This window comes from Coffea arabica, chromosome 7c (assembly GCF_036785885.1).
Source record: "Coffea arabica cultivar ET-39 chromosome 7c, Coffea Arabica ET-39 HiFi, whole genome shotgun sequence".
NCBI lineage: Eukaryota > Viridiplantae > Streptophyta > Magnoliopsida > Gentianales > Rubiaceae > Coffea > Coffea arabica.
Window position 1 is genome coordinate 14866552 of NC_092322.1, and position 23179 is coordinate 14889730.

A 23179-nucleotide genomic window follows, 5' to 3' on the forward strand; every position below is an offset into this window, starting at 1 on the left:
CCACTCTCTGTCCCACTTTTTATTATATTACTATTTCTCGTACATAAACATCATGATTTAGTTCTTTTTTGCTTTCTTAAAATTCAATAACTATTAATTGAGTAAAAAATAAATACATTAGCTTCAAAAAAGCAATATATAATAGAAAATTAAAAAATATAGCAAAAAATTCATAAAAAATCTCATTTTTTATACATTTTAATTTTTTGAATTGAAAAAGTTAAGCAGAAAGTAAGAAAAAGCGCACCATTACTGTCAAATGCATTATCCACTAAAAAAGATATGAACAATGTATGTGAACCCTCATTCTATTTGGTGCATCTGTATACTTAATCTTAATTACCTATGATGGAACATAAAATGGGTGTTCTTACAATACTTGCTGTAAACGTATATAAACTATTGTATTCATTAAAATATTTGGTGTAGATAAACAAAATTCACACTTTTGGCAAAGGAAATAAAAAGCAGCAAAGCTCAAATAAACATCAAGATAACAAAAACAAAGACCAAAAATTGAATAATTACAATACTTGCTCCGATTCCCCAGTGGATATACGTGACAAAATCCTGGAAACGAGCCAAAGGAAACGTTTGTGAAATGTCAAGTTTTAACTCCTATGTCTTGTTGGACGGGCTACGCTCGTGCAATATTGGCATCATTACCATAATTTTTCTAGGAAGTCCGTCCTAGCATTATGATGACCTGAACTTTTCTTGGATAGTTGAGCAACCAGTGCTAAAATCCATCCAAGTTTTCTTTTTCACTTGATTTAATCTGTTTCCTTAGATCTTTCATTTTCTGCCTCAAGGGTTCCCCTGCACATCCGGTTACCACATTGTTGATCACTTTTACTATCTCTTCCCTCTTAAGTCTACCATTTTCATCTCTTGTGATTTCAATAGCTACACTATTTTCCACCAACACCCTAGCATTGATAGGCTGTTCAAAAGTCATAGGCATGGCTACAATGGGGACACCAAATTCTATACCTTTTGATAAAGAATTCCAGCCACAGTGGGATAAAAAACCACCAAGACTCGGATGGCCTAGAATCATTGCTTGTCGTACCCCTCCTTGAACAATTCTCCCTCTATCTTGCACTCTTTCAAGAAAACCCTCTGGTAAGATCTGTTCAAGCTTTCTTTCCTCACCTGGAGGAGATCTTAAAGCCCAAATAAAGTTTTCATGGCTTAGCTCCAACCCGAAAGCAATCTCTTCTATCTCTTCCTCTGACAAGAAATACATAGTGCTAAAGGAAGCAAAAATAGTTGAATGTTCATTTTTCTGCCCAAGCCAATTGATGAGCTCAATATCCTCCTCACCTAATGTCACGCCCCGAGCCCGCACATGCCCGTCACATGACATCTGCCGTACTCCCAAGTCCCACTCAGGAATACAAAGCTACCTTAACTAATTAATTTTGACAGTACTAAATAATTTAACTAGATAAAGTGCGGTACGAATTACATATAAAAGGAAGTCTACGAATAATCAAGACGTTCGTACATTTATTCTCCAATAGAAACAGCGGAAACAAGAGTAAATAAGACTAACAACTAGAAGTAGCTAGACTGCCAACTTCTATTCATCCAAAGCTAATAAAAGTCATCATCGGGGTCTTCTATGTAAACCAACTCATACTCCTCAGAATCTGCAAAAATGGTAAGAAGTGAGTTGAGCGACACATCGCTCAGTAGGTAATATTTACCCTTCTGTTGGACCATGCACTTTTAATTTTATAGATACATATATATATAAGTACAACTCAAATCGTTTGCATATCATTCACATCCGTAATTTTGAAAGTAATGTTATTTATAAAGCAATCAGTAGTAAAGAATGACAAGGAATTTAAAAGCACTTTATTGACAACCATACATGAGAAATTGCAACCATACGTGAATCATCCCATAAAACGTCGCATATCCATTCATAGATCATTTCAAAACAGTTCATAAATCATTTCATATCCGTTCATAAACCTTCTTTCAGTTTAGCTCATAACAAGTACATGCAATGACCGGTTACTGAGTACTCAGTCTAGAGATTTTACCCCTTCTAGGTGGGCGATCAATAGGTTTCATGACTACCGATTAGTCTCATTTCATTCTTGGGTCAATCGGCTGGGCTTTATACCAGGCTACCATGACTTTATCAATCGGTCAATTGGTTGAGCTCTATACCAGGCTACCATGACCTCACCAATCGGCTGGGCTTTATACCAGGCTACCATGGCGATTGGACAGGACTATAGTCCCTACGTCTATTCCATGACTGCTCTGAGCTTTACTTGTCAAAAATTCATTTCATATTTCATTTACATAAATCTTTGCTTCCATAAAAGATTCAACTCATTTTGTATATACTAACGTATCAAAACATTTCAAACAAGTCACATGGTCCATTTTATATAGTAAAATATAATTTTCATAAATATTCAAGTAAAACATCTAATCAAACAGCTTTCGAGTCAACACAACCAAATAGGATTGAAAACAAAAATTTCATTTGCACATTTGAAATCTCAAAAGGGTAAGTACCATCTACTTCAAACTGCTCTCTTGAGAAAATTCTTAATGCGCCCTTAAACTTGCTTCAAACCTATAACCAATAACATATATCCCTTAATCAATTTAATTATCTTAATTTTGAAATGCATAGTCCTACCATAAATAATTCTAGAAAACATGTTTGGACATTCACTAAAATGTTCTTGAATAGTTTCGCAAAAATAGCATGGCTCCCCTTCCTAAAATTTCCTAACTTAGACAGTTTCATTCATTTTTCTTTTCTTTTTTTTTATTCGTTTAACCAAAATTGGGTATTTATAATAGCGTTGGACTTTTAAGAAAAAAATTCAGACTTTTAAAATAATCTACTTTATGAAAATGACTGAGCCTAACTAATTTGGGCATTACAAAATATCAGGATATATCGTTAGGTAATTTTAAAATATTTTGGAGTCAATTTAACCATTAGGACCACTTGATTCAAGATCAATTTATAAAACCAGTTATATGTCAAACCTTCTGGACCATAAAGTAATCTTCAGAATACTTTTATTATCTTAAATGTTTTGGAGTTGTATTGAAACTTATGGAAACCAAATATGAAACTCAAGCACGTCTTCATCCTTGGGACTAATTGCCAATTGTACTTTTTCTCTTGCTCCAATAAGGGTTCATTCTCTTCTTTCTTTCTCTCTGGGTCTGTCTTGTTTGTGTTGTGAAAGCTTTGGAATTATTATCCCGTTGGCTTGATGGATTAATGTTTAATTCTTTTCTTTCTTTTGTGCTTTCAGCCGTAAGACCAAGACCAAACTACTAATTGTTTTGGACTATCTTTTTTTTTTTTTTCAACCAGAGACATCAATCGGTGTATATTAGGCCTTACAGAAACCCATTGCATTGCTATATGAACACTTTATCAAGAACAATAAACTTAACACAGTGCTTCTAATATTTTATTTAAAAAAATCACCATATAATGTCTACCTCCAAATAAGAAAGCCTTCACAAGAATACGTAGCTTATGTATATGATCTCTTCCAGGAAACAAAGGCTTCCAATCCATCCATTCCATGAATATGCAACCCACAAATGATCCAAAGAATTCACACAATAATTTTGGTGCTAGATACCATTTGCACTGACATATTCCATTGTAAATTCCTACAAGTTGCTAGAATATGCTAATATATGAATTGGAACCCTTAATAGCTATCGAGCATCTTGACTCAAAACTATTATAATCACCCATTGAACACCTAGGCTTATAAAATTCGTAAAAAGAATAAATCATAAAATTATATGTCAGAATCTTACTTGTATTGGTTTGGATGTTGATGGTGTAGAGATTACTCTTTGTACTTTCTTGTCTTCTCCCTTCTCTTCTCACTGACGGCTCTTGTTCTAGAGATGCAGATGAAAGAAATGTAAGGTTGGGGTTACTTTTCTGTCTAGGGTTTCAATGAAATCCTAAACCTAGCACTACCTACTAGTAGGTGGGTTGGGCCAAAGTTTTTTTTTTTTGATTTAATAGAACCCCTTAGCCTATCCTACCGTTACTTTATTTTATTATTTCTTTTTACATAAAATTTTATCTGTTTAATTAATTGAAAAAATTACAATAATGCCATAATAAAATAGGGGCCAAAAATCGTGGGTTTCACATTCTACCCCTCTTACAAAAAGTTTCGTCCCCAAAACTTACGTACCTTGATCGAACAGATATGGATACTTATTCCGCATGTCCTCTTCTAACTCCCACGTAACCCCTCGTGGTGTATGGTTCGTCCATTGCACTTTGACATAGGGCATGGTCCTTCTCTTCAGAATTTGGTTCTTTCAATCCACGATTCTTATGGGAACTTCCTCCACTGAAAAGTTCTCCTTCACTTCGACTATTTGGTCCTCTAAAATGTGGCTCGGGTCTGATACATATCTCCTCAATTGGGAGACATGAAAAACATTTTATATCCTCGACAGAGTTGGTGGAAGAGCCAGTTAATATGCTAAAGGTCCAACTCTCTCTCCAGTATTTCGTAAGGTCCTATATATCTTGAACTTAATTTACTATTTCTTCCAAACCCCATCACTCCCTTGGTGGAGGATGCTTTTAAGTATACCTTTTCTTCCGGTTGAAACTCTAAAGGTCTCCTTTTTGGATCCGCCCAATTCTTGTTTCGGTCCTGAACTACTTTTAATCTTTCTTGAATAATCTTAATTTTCGTTCCACCAAATCAGGGCCAATGGTCAGCATCTCACCTATTTCATCCCAATATAAGGGAGATCCACACTTTCGCCCATACAACGTTTCAAATGGTGCCATATCTATCCCGCTATGACAGCTATTATTGTAACAAAACTCCATTAGTTTCACCAACCTATCCCCACTGTCCGAGAAGTCTAGAACACATGCTCTTAGCATGTCTTCCAATATCTGTACGATCTTTTCGGACTGTCCATTCAATTGGGGGTGGAAAGCGGTATTTAATCTTAGACATCAATCCCTATAATCTCTTGGTAGGTCGATCAAGAATCTAGACATGAATTTAGGGTCCTAATCCGACACTACTTTCACAATTCATTTTTTTTTTTGCCTAGATATCACATTCTCTCCCCCTTTTAAAGGTTTTGTCCTCGAAACCTAAAAGACATAAACATCAAGATAAGTTAACAAAATTTTCAATGTTCTTGCAATACATCTTAGGAATTATTCCTACAAGGTCTAAATTGGATTCCCTTATTTAATTCCATTCGGATTCTGCTGCGCACTCTTATTTTTCTCAATATCTTCCATCTTCATATTTATATAGCTTAGATGAACATAATATCTCTCACAAATTCGGCGTCCTAAATATCAGCTTATAACGCTCTATAGATATCAACCTATAGAAAGAATACCAAAGACACTAACAGTACCATTTCTTCTTTTGTCACACATCTTATCACAACTTACTTACCCACTATCACAAAATAATCCTCATCTCAATATATGGGTTCCTGCCCACTGCATTTGTAATTGGTGATGAAAATCCCTTATATTTCTCAAATTTCATATCTATCTCGTTTCAAATTCCAAAGAGATTAATAATACCTCAAATAGCATCATTCTTATTTTCAATTCCTATAACCTGAGTTATTATACCACTAAATGCCATAGGAATCTTATTCCCTTTGGTCATTTTTTTTTCCTACTTCAATTCATTTTTCGAAAACATTAGTATCTCAAATATCATTTCACAAACTTCTTGATCATACAAAAATATAGAAAATTTTATACAAAAATTATCACCAAATTCTCATATAGGAAATATAATAACTTTATCATAACTTTGGTAAACTATTTATCTATGCGTAGAATTTCAAACTTACACAAGTTTAGAAACTGAAAGTGTTTTGAAATACATACGTCAACTAACTATACTTCTTTCAGCATTAGAATTTAGAGTACAAAGAGAATTTATCAATAATTATTGTTAAATTTTTCTATACGCTAAGAATTTTTTTTTCGCTAAAGCTCTTTTTGAGATTGGATGAATATATAAAAAAAATATTTTGCATAGAATTATAGGATATAATTATTTAATGTATTTATTCTTTTTTTTAAGGTATATACATATATATTTAGAAACTATATTTACCAAGCAACTGCAAGGTAAAGGTACATATTTAAAAATTCTGATTAAAAACTATTTGTGCAAACAAATTTTGGTTTCACCATTTATTCATTTTTAGGTAAAATGTAAGTAAAATTATATATTGTAAGAAATTTATAAAATATGTTTGCCTGATTATGATGTAATAATACCTGAACTAATAATATCAACTAGTTTAATAAATGTCTTGAGCATTAGATTTAATTATCGTAAACCTTAAAATAAGTCAACAAAATCCCAAGATCCAACATGTATTTCATACGTACTTAAATTCCTTGGTACTTTCAATTTCCTGCAGACAATACTTCAAATATATATATATAATATTTCCTACATATCCGACATTTTAAACTTAAAATGTGCAATCAAAATCATATCCAATAAAAGAACACCATAAACAACTATAGTACCATTTCAACTTAAATCACACATACAAATTTTCAAGCCTATTTATTCAATCACAATCGATCATTTCCTAGTGTGTATTTCTTCTAAAGAGTAAATCGTACCCCAAACTCTGTTACTACTAAATATTATGAAAATCTCTTATTTCACAGTCTTCTATCCAATTTCATTCAAATTCCTAAAATTACTAATATTATAAATATCATTCAACATACATCTAGATCGTATAACCTAAACTTTGATAACATTAAAAATCACATGAATCTCTTCTTTCCTTTAATTCTCTTTTTCTTTTCATCTCATTTCAATTCTCAAAACCCCTAATACCTCAAAAATCATTTCACATACTTCCGGACCATATAACCTAAACTCTGATACCACTAAAAATATCACGCTCCGAGCCCGCACGTGCCCGTCACATGACATCTGCCGTACTCCCAAGTCCCACTCAGGAATATAAGGCTACCTTAACTAATTAACTTTGACAGTACTAAGTAATTTAACTAGATAAAGTACGGTACGAATTACATATAAAAGGAAGTCTACGAATAATCAAGACGTTCGTACATTTATTCTCCAATAGAAACAGCGGAAATAAGGATAAATAAGACTAACAACTAGAAGTAGTTAGACTGCCAACTTCTATTCATCCAAAACTAATAAAAGTCATCCTCGGGGTCTTCTATGTAAATCAACTCATACTCCTCAGAATCTGCAAAAATGGTAAGAAGTGGGTTGAGCGACACATCGCTCAGTAGGTAATATTTACCCCTCTGTTGGACCATGCACTTTTAATTTTATAGATACATATATATATATATATATATATATATATATATATATATATATAAGTATAACTCAAATCGTTTGCATATCATTCACATCCATAATTTTTAAAGTAACGTTATTTATAAAGTAATCAGTAGTAAAGAGTGACAAGAAATTTAAAAGCACTTTATTGATCACCATACATAAGAAATCGCAACCATACGTGAATCATCCCATAAAACGTCGCATATCCGTTCATAGATCATTTCAAAACAGTTCATAAATCATTTCATATCCGTTCATAAACCTTCTTTCAGTTCAGCTCATAACAAGTACATGTAATTGCCGGCTACTGAATACTCAGCCTAGAGATTTTACCCCTTCTAAGTGGGCGACCAATAGGTTTCATGACTACCGATTAGCCTCATTTCATTCTTGGGTCAATCGGCTGGGTTTTATACCAAACTACCATGACTTTCTCAATTGGTCAATCGGCTGGGCTTTATACCAGGCTACCATGACTTTATCAATCGGTCAATCGGTCGGGCTCTATACCAAGCTACCATGACCTCACCAATCGGCTGGGCTTTATACCAGACTACCATGGCGATTGGACAGGACTATAGTCCCTACCGTCTATTCCATGACTGCTCTGAGTTTTACTTGTCAAAAATTCATTTCATATATCATATACATAAATCTTTGCTTCCATAAAAGATTCAACTCATTTTGTATATACTAACGTATCAAAACATTTCAAACAAGTCACATGGTCCATTTATATAGTAAAATATAACTTTCATAAATATCCAAGTAAAGCATCTAATTAAATAGCTTTCGAGTCAACACAACCAAATAGGATTGAAAACAAGAATTTCATTTGCACATTTGAAATCTTAGAAGGGTAAGTACCACCTACCTCAAACTGCTCTCTTGAGAAATGACCTCTTTTGGGGTTTGATTAAATAGGAATTCGTTTCACAAATACAATATAAAACTTGAACAACTTGGGCAGAATTATGTAGTCTGTTGTAAGCAACATGGGAACCTAGCTTGGTGGGTATTCAGCAAGAGAGTTGGGAACTGGTCAGTAGTTGTACAGGATTACAATATATCTACTCTTCTTAAAGAATATAGGCTTATGCACAAAAAAACAAAGCAGATAGGTTTTTCCTTCTATTTGGAAGGAATAATTTAGAGGGTAATATGGTAGTGTTTTCAATATTAAATGGCCTGTTGCTGTGGGAAAAATTTCGAGTAGACATAGTCTTTGTTAGTTGTGAATTACCGGTAATTTGTTCTTGGTGCGTTATACAACTTTCTCTATTTTGGTTTTCAAGAAGTTCACTTATTATTATTTTTTTTAATCTATGTCGCGCCCCATTTTTAATAAGAAAAATAAAAGACGAGTTTAGAAAAAATGGCTTTTGATTCAATTTTTGATTGAAAAATGGATTTTTTGATTTAAAAAGAAAATGAAAAATATGGGTCTAAATGGGACTTGAAAATGCAACAATTTGACGCAAAATATAGTTTAAAAAGGGTTTTTTGAATGAAAAATGGAGTCGCCACTTGATATAGAGTTAAGGTGTACCAAATCATCTAAAATGAATTTTTAAAGAAAAAGTAAAAAAATCCTTTTTAAACGACTCCAAATCTACGAAAATCAGAAAAAAAGATTCGGGAGTCACATTCGAAAAAAGGGAAGGCAAGGATAAGAATCCAAGGCACCCTTTCAACCTAGCCAAGGCTAGTTGCGCGATTTAATCAAAAATTTTCTTATTTTACCCTTAAAATTTATCACATTTGGATGTACTATATGAATGCATACCATAGACCTAGGAGGGTATCGGAGGGTTGAAATTTCTTTTCAAACCTTACTTGATACTAATCATATTAATTGTGACGTCCAATAAAGACGCTTTAAAGAAGTCACGAATAATGTAAGTCATGAGATTCGAAAGAAAGAAAAAGTAAAGAAAATAATAATATACAAATGTGTATGACCTAAAGGAATGCATCATGTCGGGTATGGGGGACTAATGTTCGTGACTCAATTTTTCCTTTTATAGAGGGAATACGAGCGTGCTAAGGCTAGAAAGCCAAACTCGTCCATATCCCATATTCAAGGAATTTTTCTAGTCTAATCAAGCAAATGTACTAATTCTAGGTCTAATACTTAGATGAAATGCAAGTCTAATGTCATGTTTCATACAAAAGGTTAAAGAATACACATATAAGGGAAAATATGGGAGAAGGGATATATGTATAAGGAGAGATGTCATGCAAAAAATGATAAAAGATCCAAAAAAGTAAAAATATGCGTGAGATGAAGTGATTTTATCACACAATCATGATCTAACGTGCGGAGGGTTCCTAAGGGTCTAGCATTGAACTAGCCCTTGACTAGCGTTCTCTCACAAGCATTGGACTTGTGAGAGTTCGAGGAGAAGACCATGACTAACATTGGACTAGCCACGGTAACGTGCATTCCATCCACATAATCGGGTATAATACTAAACAAATAGACATGCAAAAAATATAGTTGCACCAAGCACGTAACACACAAGCATGCTTATCTAGATGCAAAGACCTAGGAAAGCGATAAACACATAGGCACACACAAGCACATAGCACATAAGCCCTATCTATTACATTCGGGAGGCCCTACTACAATCTAAGGGGGGAAGAAATAAAATGAAGTAATAAAATAAATACCTAACTATTACAACTTGGCATTCTAGCCTTTCAAATGGTAAAAATCGAGGTTAAAATAAATATTCAAAACTTCAAACAAGTAAGGCAAATAATTGAAATAAAACTCTCAATAGGCATGTAATTGAGCACATAAAGGTCACATAGGGCACGTAGAGTCAAACAAAGTAAGAAATAAGGGATATGGTGTACTTTCCTTGAGTTGTGACTCTAATGAAGTGAAATGACTTATTTACCCTCCAAAATAATAAAAGGGTCAAGGTACCACTTTAATTAACAAGTAATCACAAGAAATGAGAATAAGCATGAAATCCAAGGCATTTAAAGGAAGGTGAATAACCCATGTAAAGATTAAAACAAGTAGTGATTTGATTGCAAAAACTAAAGAAATTTGATGGGTCAATTTGATTGATTTTTCCAATTATTTGGACCATAGTGAAACAAAAGGAAACTTGGGGGGCCAAAGTGCAATTTTTGAAAGTTTTTCCATGCAAACTTATGCAAAGTTACGAAGCTTATGCTTCTGCAATTTCCAGCCAACATTTCTCTTCTGCAATTTGCTTAAGAAGCCGAAACATGCTTGTGAAACAATGCCAATAAGTCTATAAATTCATCCACTAAACCTCCCGATGCCATGACCTCCAACTCATATTGTTAATCTCAAACACAATCATCTATACGCCAAAAGATCTACTCAAAACAACCGAAAATAAAATGCAGCAAAACCACGAAGAAAACATTCTGCAACTGAAACCATTTAGCGACCCACGTAGCTCAGGAAAATTTGAGACAGAGGTTTAACACGCAAACGAAAGAAAGCTATGAAACTAGCAAACTTAAACTCATTCATGGATTCTTTTCTGCAATGTTTCGGCTTCTATATGCGCAGGAAGACAGCCATGAACATGGACTCAAAAGAAACATGTAAGCTTGTCTACTAAATCCACAAGACTCAAACCATTAACATGTCAAACTCTAATGCAACGTTTGCTGAAGATTCAACAACGGGAAACCAACAAGACATACGACAACAAAGATGAGGGAATGGGAAAAACACTTCTGCAATAGCAAAGTAAACCAGCCCATTCTTGCTGCAATTTTCTGCTGCAAGTTCGCAGCTCCAACTCACGCGAATGATATATAAAAAAAATGTACAAAAACTCATTGTTCATTAATCTAACTTACACACATCTTCACTCATCAATCAACTGAGAGGATTCAGGCCAAGAAAGCGAGGAAACACAAGAAATGTAACAAAAAAAAATCTTAACAGCTTTTCGCACAAAGAGTTCCGAGACAATATCATGCGACCCATAGAGAGGTTTTCTTTCTTATTGCTGGTTTCTGGTTCTGCAACCCCCTTTTTCCTTTTCACAACTCATTATTTGTCAGCCAAAATCACATAACTCTACAAATTACCATTTTAATGTAGTCAAAGTACAAGATTAACAGCTAACCAGGTTCCTTCAAAAGGTCTTCCATCCATTTTTAGTTCATTAGCAAACATATAGATCAAATGAATCACACTCCAAGCAAACAACAAAACTGGACGCTTGCTCCATTTAACACTGAAACCCAATATCAAACATTACACAAACAGCAAGAAACGGAGAAGCAGCAATCAAGGAAACATCAAAACAGACTTGTCCTATGCTTTACACCATTTTTCTGGATTTGCCTATTCAAATACACAAAGACTGACCATAAACATCGAGCAAAAAACTCATGGATTCATCAGGTGACCACTATAGAAAACCCTAAACCCCATGTTCTTAATCAGACTCATCTCATAAGTCCCTACTGAATCAGATCTTAGCAAACGAGCAAAATAGCAGAATCATAGAACCAGCGAGAGCTTGACCCAGTAGCAAGCAAAAAGATTCACATCCGATGGCTTTATCTTTCGTAAAAACATGTTAAAATCCACCAAATAAGAGGCATTTTTACCTGAGAATGCTAGCACGGTTGAGCGGTCTTGAGATCTGCCCGAAAACGCGTGCGGGTTCCCAGAAACGCGATCGGGAACTTTTGCTGCAGAAGTTGTTGCCTCGTCGAGCAGTCCTCCTTCTCTCGCTCTCAGTTTCGAGCCTTCTTCAAGATTTTGCAGATTTCCTTTGCTTGTTCACCGATCCTTCCTTGTGTCTTCCTTAGATTTTGCTTTGTTTCTCTCCCAATTTGTAGCTTCTTTCTTTTCGTTCCTCCCTTGCCCAGTTTTTCTTCCCCGACGCTCTGATTTCTTTCCCCAGCCGATAATCCTCTCTCAATCTCCTATCTTTCTCGTTCTTTCTGGTTTTTTTTTTCTTAGTTTTCTCTCCAACTCTCTTTTTCTAAAACCTAGACTTTTCTTGCCCGTCTGTCTTTCCTCTTCGATTCTCCGCCATCGCACTCTCACCCCCTCTCTCTATAGCCTCTCTTCAGCCTTTTATACGGGAAGCTAGCTCCCGAAACCCTCATTTGGACGGTGGATAAAACTCATCATTTTTTTGCATTTTCAGAGCCCTTGATCCTTATGTCTTTCCGGAATCTTCTTGATAAATCCTGAAGAAGTGATGTGGCCTTTTATAGGCACCGAATATCCCCAGAACTTAGCATCAATGGTGCTGGTTTTTCTGCATTTCTGGTGATTATCTGGAGCCTTTGGATGGTGGATTTGGGATAAGAATTAGAGGATGATCTGTCTGTTGTACTGAGGGGCTCTAACAGAAAAGAAAAATGCGAGCGAAGGGGTGTAAATGGAATCCATATTGCCGCTGCAAATTTTCCTGTACTCGTGTGCATGTTTGTGCTTGAAATGTGATATGGAGAAAGCTTGGACCATGTGCAGCTCATGGTGCGTGAGCTTGCTCTTTTTTTTTTTCATTTTTTTTAATTTGGATAAACAAACAACAGAACTTCATAAATCGAATCTAAGAAAATTAAAGTATATTTTTTGTAAGAAATTTTCTTTTCCGACAAGCCTTAATACTAAAAAGTCTTAAAATAAAAACTAAAAGACTAGAAATGAATAATAATTTACATTTAACCAATGAAAAATAAAAATAATAGTAAATAAAACTAAATTTAAAATTTGGTGTCTACAATCTACAATTACTGTCTCTCATCCTCAACTTTAGGTTGACTTTTGTGTTTGATTTTAACCTTAAGAGTTAGTTATACTGAAACATATTTGTGAACTTCATCATTTGATAGATGACAAATTCTTAATACATTAAATAGTTGACTTTATAAAATGTATAGAACACCACCAATATTTGCCAAATAGATAAGTGATAAGATTGACTATTACAAAACAACTTGATGCATGCATGCTAGGAATGTGGCTTCAAACCAAATACCTGAATTAGCACTTATCATTGAACAAAAATATAATCCGTTGGGATTCTCTATGCCAAATTTAGTGTCAATTCCACTTACTACGTGAGGGTAGCGAAAATTTAAATAAACAACACACTCGAGGATCCCATGTAAAATATAATTATTCTCGCCAATTTTTTGTATTGCAAGCTATGTCAATTGGCCATAATTCTCGGGCCTCCCTATAACACTACAACCAGGAATACGAGCATTTGATTTGAGAAGCTACTCATTCTGTACCATGAACCCTCTCCTTTGTGACTGTTGTGTGTGTGTATGTGTTAGAGAAGAACTACCAACATTTTATGTATTATTACTTATTAGGATCCATGACCATGGATACCATGGAAAGTTCATGGTCTGCAATTTAACTAAAAATTTTACTTTTTTTTTACCGAAATATCGGCTCTTTTGTGTATAATAACCAGGACCAGTATATGTCCAAAAACTTGCCTTTTATGATTATTACCATATTTCTATTGGTCACTTATTAAGATATATTTCAGTAATCATATTTTGAAAAATGTAAAATTAATTAGGAAAAGTAAATAAATACACAGGACATAGGTAAGATTAAATAGAAAAAGTATATAAACGCAAGAGAGAGCAATAATTATTAGTATGTGTATATACATGATAGGTTAAATGAATTTTAAGTGTATCAATAAGTGCCCAATAGATATCCGTTAGAAAAATCCAATAATAAGCGTTAATTATTATAGTTTTTGTGTTTATAGTTCAAATGACTCATCTCACCATTCCATGTATTATTTCAATTTTTGCAGGTTTGGTTCGTATTGAATTATTGACCTGTATTCCTTAAACTAGTTCATCATGTCTAGTAGAACTTTTTATTTCCATGAAGAAAAGGTCCCCTTTGACATTAATAGTTAGAAAGGTTTTCAATATACCATTTTGTGTTAGGAAGGTCTGATTGGTATTCAATTACTAATTTAACTATATATATATATATATATATATATATATATATATATATATCTTCCTTACAGTCCACCAAAGTCACTGTCATGAGGTTATAAGTCCTTGGACATTTAAAATTTCCCAATTTGTAATCCAGGTTTATTCTTTGCGTGGAAGTTGACCTTTATATGAGATCAGACCCTATTTGATAATCTAATCCAATAATTAAATTTAACGGATTCAAATCTTAATACGTTTAGACGCATTTAATAACAAAAAATCGAATATCTGAATTAATTAAGTGACATTGAATTTCCTAAGTGAAACTTGCTCTAAAAATTAAATGATAATATACTCATTTATTACTTAATATAATATACACTCACATGTGTCAGATTTTATCTAACATCCAAAAAATGAAAGGAAGCTAAAATTGCACTATAGAGCATAGTTATTAAACCCGGCCCGGCCCGGCGGTTCACCGGTCAACCCGGTGAACCGGCCATGAAACCGGGCCGAGTTCTTAACAAGATCGTTTCTGCATTGAACCCGTTGACTTTTCAACGGACCGGCAGTTGAACCGGTTAACTCGGTTGAACCGGCCGATTTTATGAAAAACCCGGTCTTCGAAAAAAATTTGTAAACATTGCTGGAATTGAGAATTGATCGCGCGACCTCATGCAAAGAAGAAGACAACCATTACCGTTGGACCAACCAACAATTTATTAGTTTCTTTGTTCTTATATTATATATTACAATCTTATTCTTATTTTATTTCTCCAAAACAAAATTTATTTGAAATCTTTTAATAACATTTTTATTATTCCCTGAACTCTATAAATTATGAAATTGACTTAAAAATAACATATTACACAAATCATTTTAATGGTAAATATTATTCTTAATAAACTTTTGCACTTAAAATTCATAAATAAACTAGATAATTATACTTAGATAAAATTTTATACTTGATATTTGGTGGATTACTAATTAAATTTAGGTTGTTAATTCTTATAAAAATTAATGAATCTATAATAAATTAAACTAACTGAATATTTATTATGGCATAAAAATTATAAAACATAATATTTAAATATATGTAGTGACCCACCGGTTGGACCACTCATCCACCGGTTGAACCAGTAACCCGTTGACCCACCTCCTTCACCGAGTTCCTCCCCGGGCCGGGTTTAATAACTATGCTATAGAGCACTCAAAATACGTGCAAGTATAGAGCAAAACATGACACTTTGCATTGGTTACACACTAGAAGGAGATGCTATCTTAGTAATTCGGCTAATTTGGAGTAGCAGACATGAAAATCCTTCATGCAAGTGGCCTAATATTTAAGGATTTGCGTGCTGTGTTAAGGAGTAATGTTGATGTCAATCAAGTTTCTTAAGATGCAAACAAAGTTGCGCATTAATTGGCACATTAGATGCAAATATAGTTGTGTATTAATTGGGACATTATGCTAAAACAGCCAATTCTATTGACTCTCTATGGCATTCACCCCCAAACTTTGTTTGTCAATTCGTGCTGATAGTAATTTTTTTTTTCACTTATGGGCATCGTAGCTTTTTGGCCAAACTAATCCCTTAAGATTATATATAGAGTCTTGACCAGAAATATACTGCAAAGTAGCACATAGGGTTCAATTACGGGATCTACTGATTACTACCAGGCTACGGAACTGATCGCACTACCCGCAGGGGGTAATAAATCTAGCAATAAAGGTTTGGTTTTTCTAATGGGTGACTAAAGGTACTCATTAACATATCTAATATTCATCTAACCTATCATATATATGAACATGCTAATAATTATTATTCTCTTTTGTATTTATATACTTTTCCTATCTTATTTAATTTTACCCTTCTTCCCTTGTATTTATTTGCTTTTTCTAATTAAACTTATATTTTTATAAATATAAGATCTAAAAGATATTTTAATGAGTGCTCTATGAGCACCCGATATTAGACAAATCGATAAAAATTTTCTTTCTATAAATAAATAAATAAATATAAGTAGCCCATTTAACCATACTACGGCACATTTATACTTTTTAGAAACTAAAACACAGGCCCAAGCCTGCGTCCTATATGCAGAAAGCCCAAAATTGATGTGTCACTGACGAAATATACATACAGTATTGCTTCACTGAAACGTCTTCTTCCCTTTTGCCTTTTCAGTGCATAGGGTTTTAGCATTTTGAGCTATCATTCTCTCTCGCTCACTGCGTGTTTTTTAGTGTGTGTAGTGTGTGTCCTTTTTCTTTTCTTTCTTGAATTATTGAATTTTTATTATCAAAATGACTAAATTCCGAAAGCTTAATCGACCAACTGGTCATCGAATGTCCATGCTCAGGTTTGAGCTTTCATGCTCTTGTTTACAATTAGATTCTTTTTTTGATTTGTATTGTAAAACGATTTATTGTATTTTTTATTTTGTTGTTGATTATGGGCAGAACCATGGTGTCCCAATTGGTAAAGCATGAGCGTATTGAAACCACTGTCGCAAAGGTAGGAATTTTTCTCCTTTTTATTTATTTTCTGTCTTCCAATTTTAGGCCCCATTTTTTTATTCCATTTCGTTATGGGTGTTTTTTTTCCCCCTTTTCTGAGGTTATATTTCTGATAGGTTTTGTCGAAAATGGTTGTTTGTTATTTAACAAAATTAATTGTATAAATGATTGATCAAAATGTGCATTTTCTTGGTGTTGATTACGCTTAGCCTAAGATGGATTGAGAGTAGATGTTTTCTTGGAACTGTTTATGTGGGGTCTTTTTAATTAAATTTATCTCAGAATCTGGATTAGCGTTGTCATATTCAAGAAAATGATGTTATGTTAAAAATTCCAAGCAAATGCAAGCCTTTTTCAGAAAGATTATGATTATTTTTTTGTATTTTTCAGAACTGGAGTATTGTTATTAGGTTTCAGTAACTTGAATATGTGATTTATTTAAAAGATTGTAGCAGACCTCAGATACTGAATTGGGATTAATGTAGTTGGCTGGGTAGTTTTGCAGAACTGCTAGACATTGTTGTGTGCTAAATTTCTTTTAATTTGATTGAATTACAGGCTAAGGAAGTTCGGAGGCTTGCTGACAACATGGTGCAGCTCGGAAAAGAGGTGGGCTTATTTGTTATTTTTTTAATGTAAAATTTTGTAACTATAAGTACAGTAAGGTAATATCTCGAGTAGGCCGATCATTGACAGTTGCTTTCTGGATGAATTTGGCTCATGATGATTCAGAAGTAAAGTGAATTGCTCTCACTTGATTAAATGCAATTTTTATGATGATTTTAGAGTATGAGAAAGTTTAGAATAAAGGAAAATGAAGATGGAGATGGGCAGTAGTATAATAAATGCTACTCTTTTGTAATGGGTCATTTATTGTATTCTTGATTGCTAATGTTATCTGTTGCCATAGTTCAATTTGTATCATGGTGCTATATTCCACTCTGTGTTCCAATTTCTTCATCTTTTGCCTTGTCATTTTGAAATGTGGATTTTCTATTGTGGGTTATCATCAACCCTTCTCTAAGATAACTTAGTATTCTTTTCTTGATTTTACTTTTGCTTCACTCTTTACAATATTAATACGTTTGAAAGATTTTTATATTTTTGATCAGGTTTGTCTGAAAGTTGTTTTTTTATTTATGTATTTCTTTGAAAAATATACTCCAGGTCTTTTACTTTTTTTTTTAGTACCAGAAGTATCCTGGCTGCTCTCTGTAAATTAAATTGTAAATATGGTTATAGGTGGTATTTTCCTGTCATACTCATGTACTGTGGATGAATTCCTGAAGGTACTGTTCGACCCTCTTGTAGCATGTTACCTTCTTTACAATGAGAATTACCAAATGAGATCCTGGGATCTATGCTCTTCCTTGGTGATTACATTAAAGGTCAAGTGAGCATGCTATGGCCTGATTAGGAACGCATATTGAAATGAGTGTACTAGTCTCTTGTTGATGCTCCTTGCTTTGTGTTTGTGCAAGTGAAAGTAACAGTTATGCTATTTTTCAATGCTAGATAGTCCAAAAGGTTTTTTGGAAAACTCTTGCTTTAGGTTCTTGATTGGATTTAGTTACATAGACAAATAAAGTTCAGCAGTGTTAAGAGTGAGCAAAGGAAAAGATTATTATGCAATTGATGGCCTGGATAGTGCAGGCAATTTGGAGAAAAAGGGATTATTGAATATTCTACAACTGAATCATGCTTGTACTGCTGCTTTGTGCTCCCGTTTCCCTTCTCTTCTCTTTCAGCTTTGGCTTTCTAGGTTTAGATGGACATTGTCTTGGTGAATAAGCAATGTGATATCAATTTGGAAGGGGCCAAATCCACACCCTAAGTGCCAACAGGACAGTAAAGCCTGTAGCATTTAATATTGTAACTTTCTAGAATCTGAAGTTATCCTTTCACACAATAATAACAAACTGCCTTCATAACACTCTTCTTTCAGCTATCTCCTACCATTCTTTTAAAGACATTCTATGTTTTTTCCTAATACTGACACTGCATAAAGCATTTGCTGTAAATTTATCAGAGTGAGAAAGTTTTTTCTCATGAATTAACGACACAAATTTCATCCTTAATGCTTGAAAACAAAGAAGGATCAATTATAGATCCGTGACAATTTGTGTCGTACATGCAGGGAAATTTACTGATATCAAATAAATATTAGAAATTAGGAGACCGTATAACTGGAAAACATTTGCATGATTATAGATTGGAATTAAAAGTTAAAATAATTGGACAATGCAAATTATTATTATTTTACGAAAGCATAAATTTATAGTTGCAAAAAGGTGCGAAGGAAACCATTAACTGTTGAGGGCTTCAAGGTCCTATTGGTATTTAGGGTGTGGATATAGGATGATAGGGTGTGTATTGAGTCCCTCTCTATCAATTTTCTGTTCAATTTACTCCAGACTCCTGTTATTCTATTTTTCTTGTCTTTTGAAACAACTTTGAAAACCTTTGGATTTGACTGAATTGGCTGTTTTTCATCTAGTTGAAGTTCATGAAATAGTGTGCCCAAAGAAGTCTTTGTCCGTGCCCTCATTTGAAGCCCACCTTACTGTTAACTGCAAGTTTCACAGAAGCAAATGAGATATGGAAGTGTAGTCCCTTGAAAATGGTCCTCAATCTGTCTGTTGAATTTTGGTGCTGCATGAAATTTCAGTTTGACCGCATGAAATTTCAGTTTGACCTCGCAATTTGTAAATTTTGTTGGTTTTTCAGAAAATAGTTGAAAATTGATCTTAACTACTGTTGTTTATGTTTGGAATAAACTAAGGTAGTATATTTTTGGCTGGAACTATTCTTGCTTTTTTTATTTGCTTACTTTAAAAGGGGAGTTGAAGCTCTAAGGTACCATGTGATGGTTGATGAAATATACTATTCCATTTTCTGTTTCCATGGCAATTTCATATTTAAATTGGAAAAGATCTTGTAGGATATTGTGTTTCCTGTGGGCCAGTTTTCTGCCCAGAGTGCTTGTGACTTGCTTAAGCACATATGTCTAACACAAATGACTAAATCAGCTATTAAATTAATTTATGGCATTTTTCCACTTTAATTTGACCAATGGATATGCTTCTCTGCCTGCCTGGCCCTTGGGAACCTTGCCACCCTCATGTTACTTGTAGTTTCATTATTTGAGTAATTATTTTTGTATACTCTCAGGTGGTGAAGAAATCAACTTGTTTCATCAGCCAGATGTGTGCTCTATAGTTGCTTATATAGAAATTTGAACCATCATGTACCAACATTATTCACTGCAAATCTTTCAAAGAATCATGATCTAGTCTGAAAAATTTCATTGTTATTTACATAATACTACTATTAACTTGAGAAGTTCTCAATTATAAACAGTATCTGGCTACAGGATTTAGTTGCAACAAATTTCTGGGTTAACATGCAGAAATTCATTGTTATTATGCACAAAATTGGAATCAGTATAGACCAACACCATCAGCTGTCCTATTTGACTGCAAATATTTTATGTTGTACTACTCTCAAACTTGACAGTGCATTTTTTTTTAAAAAAGTATCTGACTATAGGATTGGGGTTTTCAAAATTGCCTCAATCTTCTGGGTTATTTTATTTGTTACACAGTCCGTTTTCCTGGTGGTTCAGATATTGCAGCATTGCGTGCTACAGAAAGGATGAAACCCTTGATCTCATTGGTCTTTTCAAAAGATGATGACCTTGGGGAGTTCAAGCATCCAATTTTATAGTTTTTTGGCATTATGCCTAAAAATCTCGGCAACTATGGATGAAAAGAACAATACATGGCCTATTATGCTTTATTTATATGATAACTGCAATTAAATGAACTTCATTGGCATGTGAAATAATCTATAAATTGCTTTTTTCTAACTGGAAATTTTACTGATTGCGTGCAGTGGGCTTAAAACTTAAGATTCTGTGCCGAGTGTCTGCTTCAACTCTGGAATCTGTTGACTGTGCTTTCTTTGGATGATCATATAATCACTATTAATGGCAATTTGGATGATCGGGAATATTTGCTTATTAAAGACCTAAAATCAATGTCATTGTTAAAGGCTCATTTGGTTTATGGCATGTCACAGGATTGGAAATTGATTCTGTCGCATCCCATTTTTATTCAGTTTAAGTGACAGGATTAGTGATCCAATTAAGATAAGGTTATTTCATATTTGGGACAAAATCATCAAAATTGGGCATGGGGTTCAAGGTAGTAACCCCTAGTTGGCAGTTTGGTTGGAAGATAATTTGTACCCTTCTTTGATCGTATTTCGGTACCTGAGTATGCAATCCTACATTTACATAGTTGATATTGAACTTTTGCTAGGATATCTGGTCAATAATTGTGTACTGAACAAATAGAAATCTTGGGATGAGTCATTGCGGGTAAACTGTTTCCTGAATGATTCGTCCCCTGTAATCCAGCCCACCAATCAGATGAGCCATAACTGGATGTAAAATGACTACTATTGATTGCTTCCATTATCAAGTGAATTGAATCTATTATTATATTATTGCAAACCAATCGTCATTGTATGTTGGGAGTCTCGTTGCTTTTAGTATTAGAGCTGTATACATATGTCTTTACCTTGTATTTCAACTCCCTTTCTGAATATTTTCAGGGTACCCTTTGTGCTGCAAGGCGTGCTGCTGCCTTTGTTCGGGGAGACGATGTTATTCACAAACTTTTTACGGAATTGGCTTACCGATACAAGTAATGTTTTAACCTGATGCGTTACAAAATGTTGTTGCACGTTTCTGGTTGTAATAGTTGACGGACATGTCTGTATAACAGGGAGAGAGCTGGTGGGTACACTAGAGTGCTTCGTACTCGAATCAGAGTTGGTGATGCCGCTCCAATGGCGTACATTGAGTTAGTTTACCAAATCTTTTGCCTCTAGCTGCAATTAATTGATGATTAGGTTGTCAGATTCTTCTGCAATGGTAACTGAATGCTCCTTTTATGGGACAAAAAAAGAAACACAAGATATTAATCACACATACCTGTTCGCACAGTTTTGTAGCTTTCAGAAATCCTAGGATACAATTTTCTGTCAAAATTTTGCAATTATCTGACAGTTCATCAAAATTTTGTTTTCATAAATTGAGATTCAGGTGCTAAGTTGTGTCTCAGGTGAAAAGAAATTTCCTTTAATGTGACCTTTTCATTATCAGAAGTTAAACAAAAGAAGGAAGGGTGTTCTTTGATATGCAAATCAGATACCCGCATAGCCTTCTTGGATGATGAATCTCTCTCTTACACGCTCAAACATGCACACACAAATTTAATGATGGTATTAACAATGTTTCTTTTGGCAAATTTTGCAAGTGGTCAACCAGGATCTGTGGAATTACCTTCCAGATCTCGTCAAACAATTTTGTGCCGGACGATCTTCCAGTTATTTGGTCAATAGAACTTATATCTGATAAACAAAAAGTAAAAATTTCTTTTCATCTTGCAGGTTTGTAGACAGAGAAAATGAACTTAGGCAGGCAAAACCTCCAACTCCCCAACCACCACAGAGGGCACCATTGGATCCCTGGACTAAATCACGACTCAGCAGGCAATTTGCTCCTCCTAAAGAAGACAAAAGCTCAGAGTCCGACAGTTGAGATATATGTGCATGAACATTAGCATGAAGTTTATTTTGGCCTTTTGGTCTGAATTTCAAGATAATCCCCCTCTTCAACCACAAGTTTTGATAGCTAGGCAAATGCTTGGAGCTTTACTTCAAGCATAATGTATTCATGTGCTACTAGAATCTTTCGCAACTGATGTGCTGTCAACTTCAAAGAACAGTTTTCTGCACCAATGTAAAAATTGTGCATCAACCATGATTTTGGGAGGAAAGCAAGACTGCAAGAGCTGCCCTTTTGGCAATATCTACTTCAATTACGAATATTTGATAGCTTGATCTTTGATACAGTTGATGCAACTGAGGATTTTTTTTCTTCTTGTGGATAAAAATATCATGCGAGTTGGGAATGTTATTGTTAGATAGTCCCAAGCTTGAGCCTAGAGTTCCCAGTTCTGGGAATCAGGATAATTTTTTTTGCGGATTGCAAGGAATATTAAGGATCGATACACACTTGTTCTTCATGTATTTTAAGTAAAATGGTCTTTTTCATCATCACAATTCATTGAATTGAGTTGTCATTTTTTCCAGCTTTGCTAACAATGATTACGGTTGGCTACCAACTTTGCAACTAAACCCCCTTACCTGCCATTTAATAATATATAAATATAATAAGAAGACATCCCAGCCTAAATCTGTTGGCCATTGGAACTACTGATGGACAAAATTCTTTAAAAAGATGTAAATGATAGACAAA

At 34.2% G+C, this 23179-nt stretch overlaps 2 protein-coding genes across 2 annotated transcripts; one reads left to right on the forward strand and one right to left on the reverse strand.

The window, feature by feature from the left end:
• Positions 1-739: 739 nt before the first annotated feature.
• Positions 740-1369, reverse strand: LOC113699632 (beta-D-glucosyl crocetin beta-1,6-glucosyltransferase-like). The gene has a single exon (XM_027220002.1). It carries the CDS (start codon positions 1367-1369, stop codon positions 740-742), a length of 630 nt encoding a protein of 209 aa, XP_027075803.1.
• A 15118-nt stretch (positions 1370-16487) lies between these two features.
• Positions 16488-22977, forward strand: LOC113697807 (uncharacterized). The gene is made up of 6 exons (XM_027217395.2): positions 16488-16694; positions 16795-16849; positions 17410-17460; positions 21469-21560; positions 21642-21719; positions 22309-22977. The coding sequence occupies exons 1-6, from the start codon at positions 16639-16641 to the stop codon at positions 22457-22459; spliced, it is 483 nt and encodes a 160-aa protein (XP_027073196.1). The 5' UTR covers positions 16488-16638; the 3' UTR covers positions 22460-22977.
• Positions 22978-23179: the final 202 nt, after the last annotated feature.

Coding starts and splice junctions, on each gene's coding strand:
- LOC113699632 (XM_027220002.1), bottom strand. CDS start 1,369: ATGTCATGTGACGGGCATGTGCGGGCTCGGGGCGTGACATTAGGTGAG.
- LOC113697807 (XM_027217395.2), top strand. CDS start 16,639: ATGACTAAATTCCGAAAGCTTAATCGACCAACTGGTCATCGAATGTCC. Junction 17,461..21,468: donor TGGTGCAGCTCGGAAAAGAG/GTGGGCTTATTT, acceptor GAATATTTTCAG/GGTACCCTTTGTGCTGCAAG. Junction 21,561..21,641: donor GAATTGGCTTACCGATACAA/GTAATGTTTTAA, acceptor TCTGTATAACAG/GGAGAGAGCTGGTGGGTACA.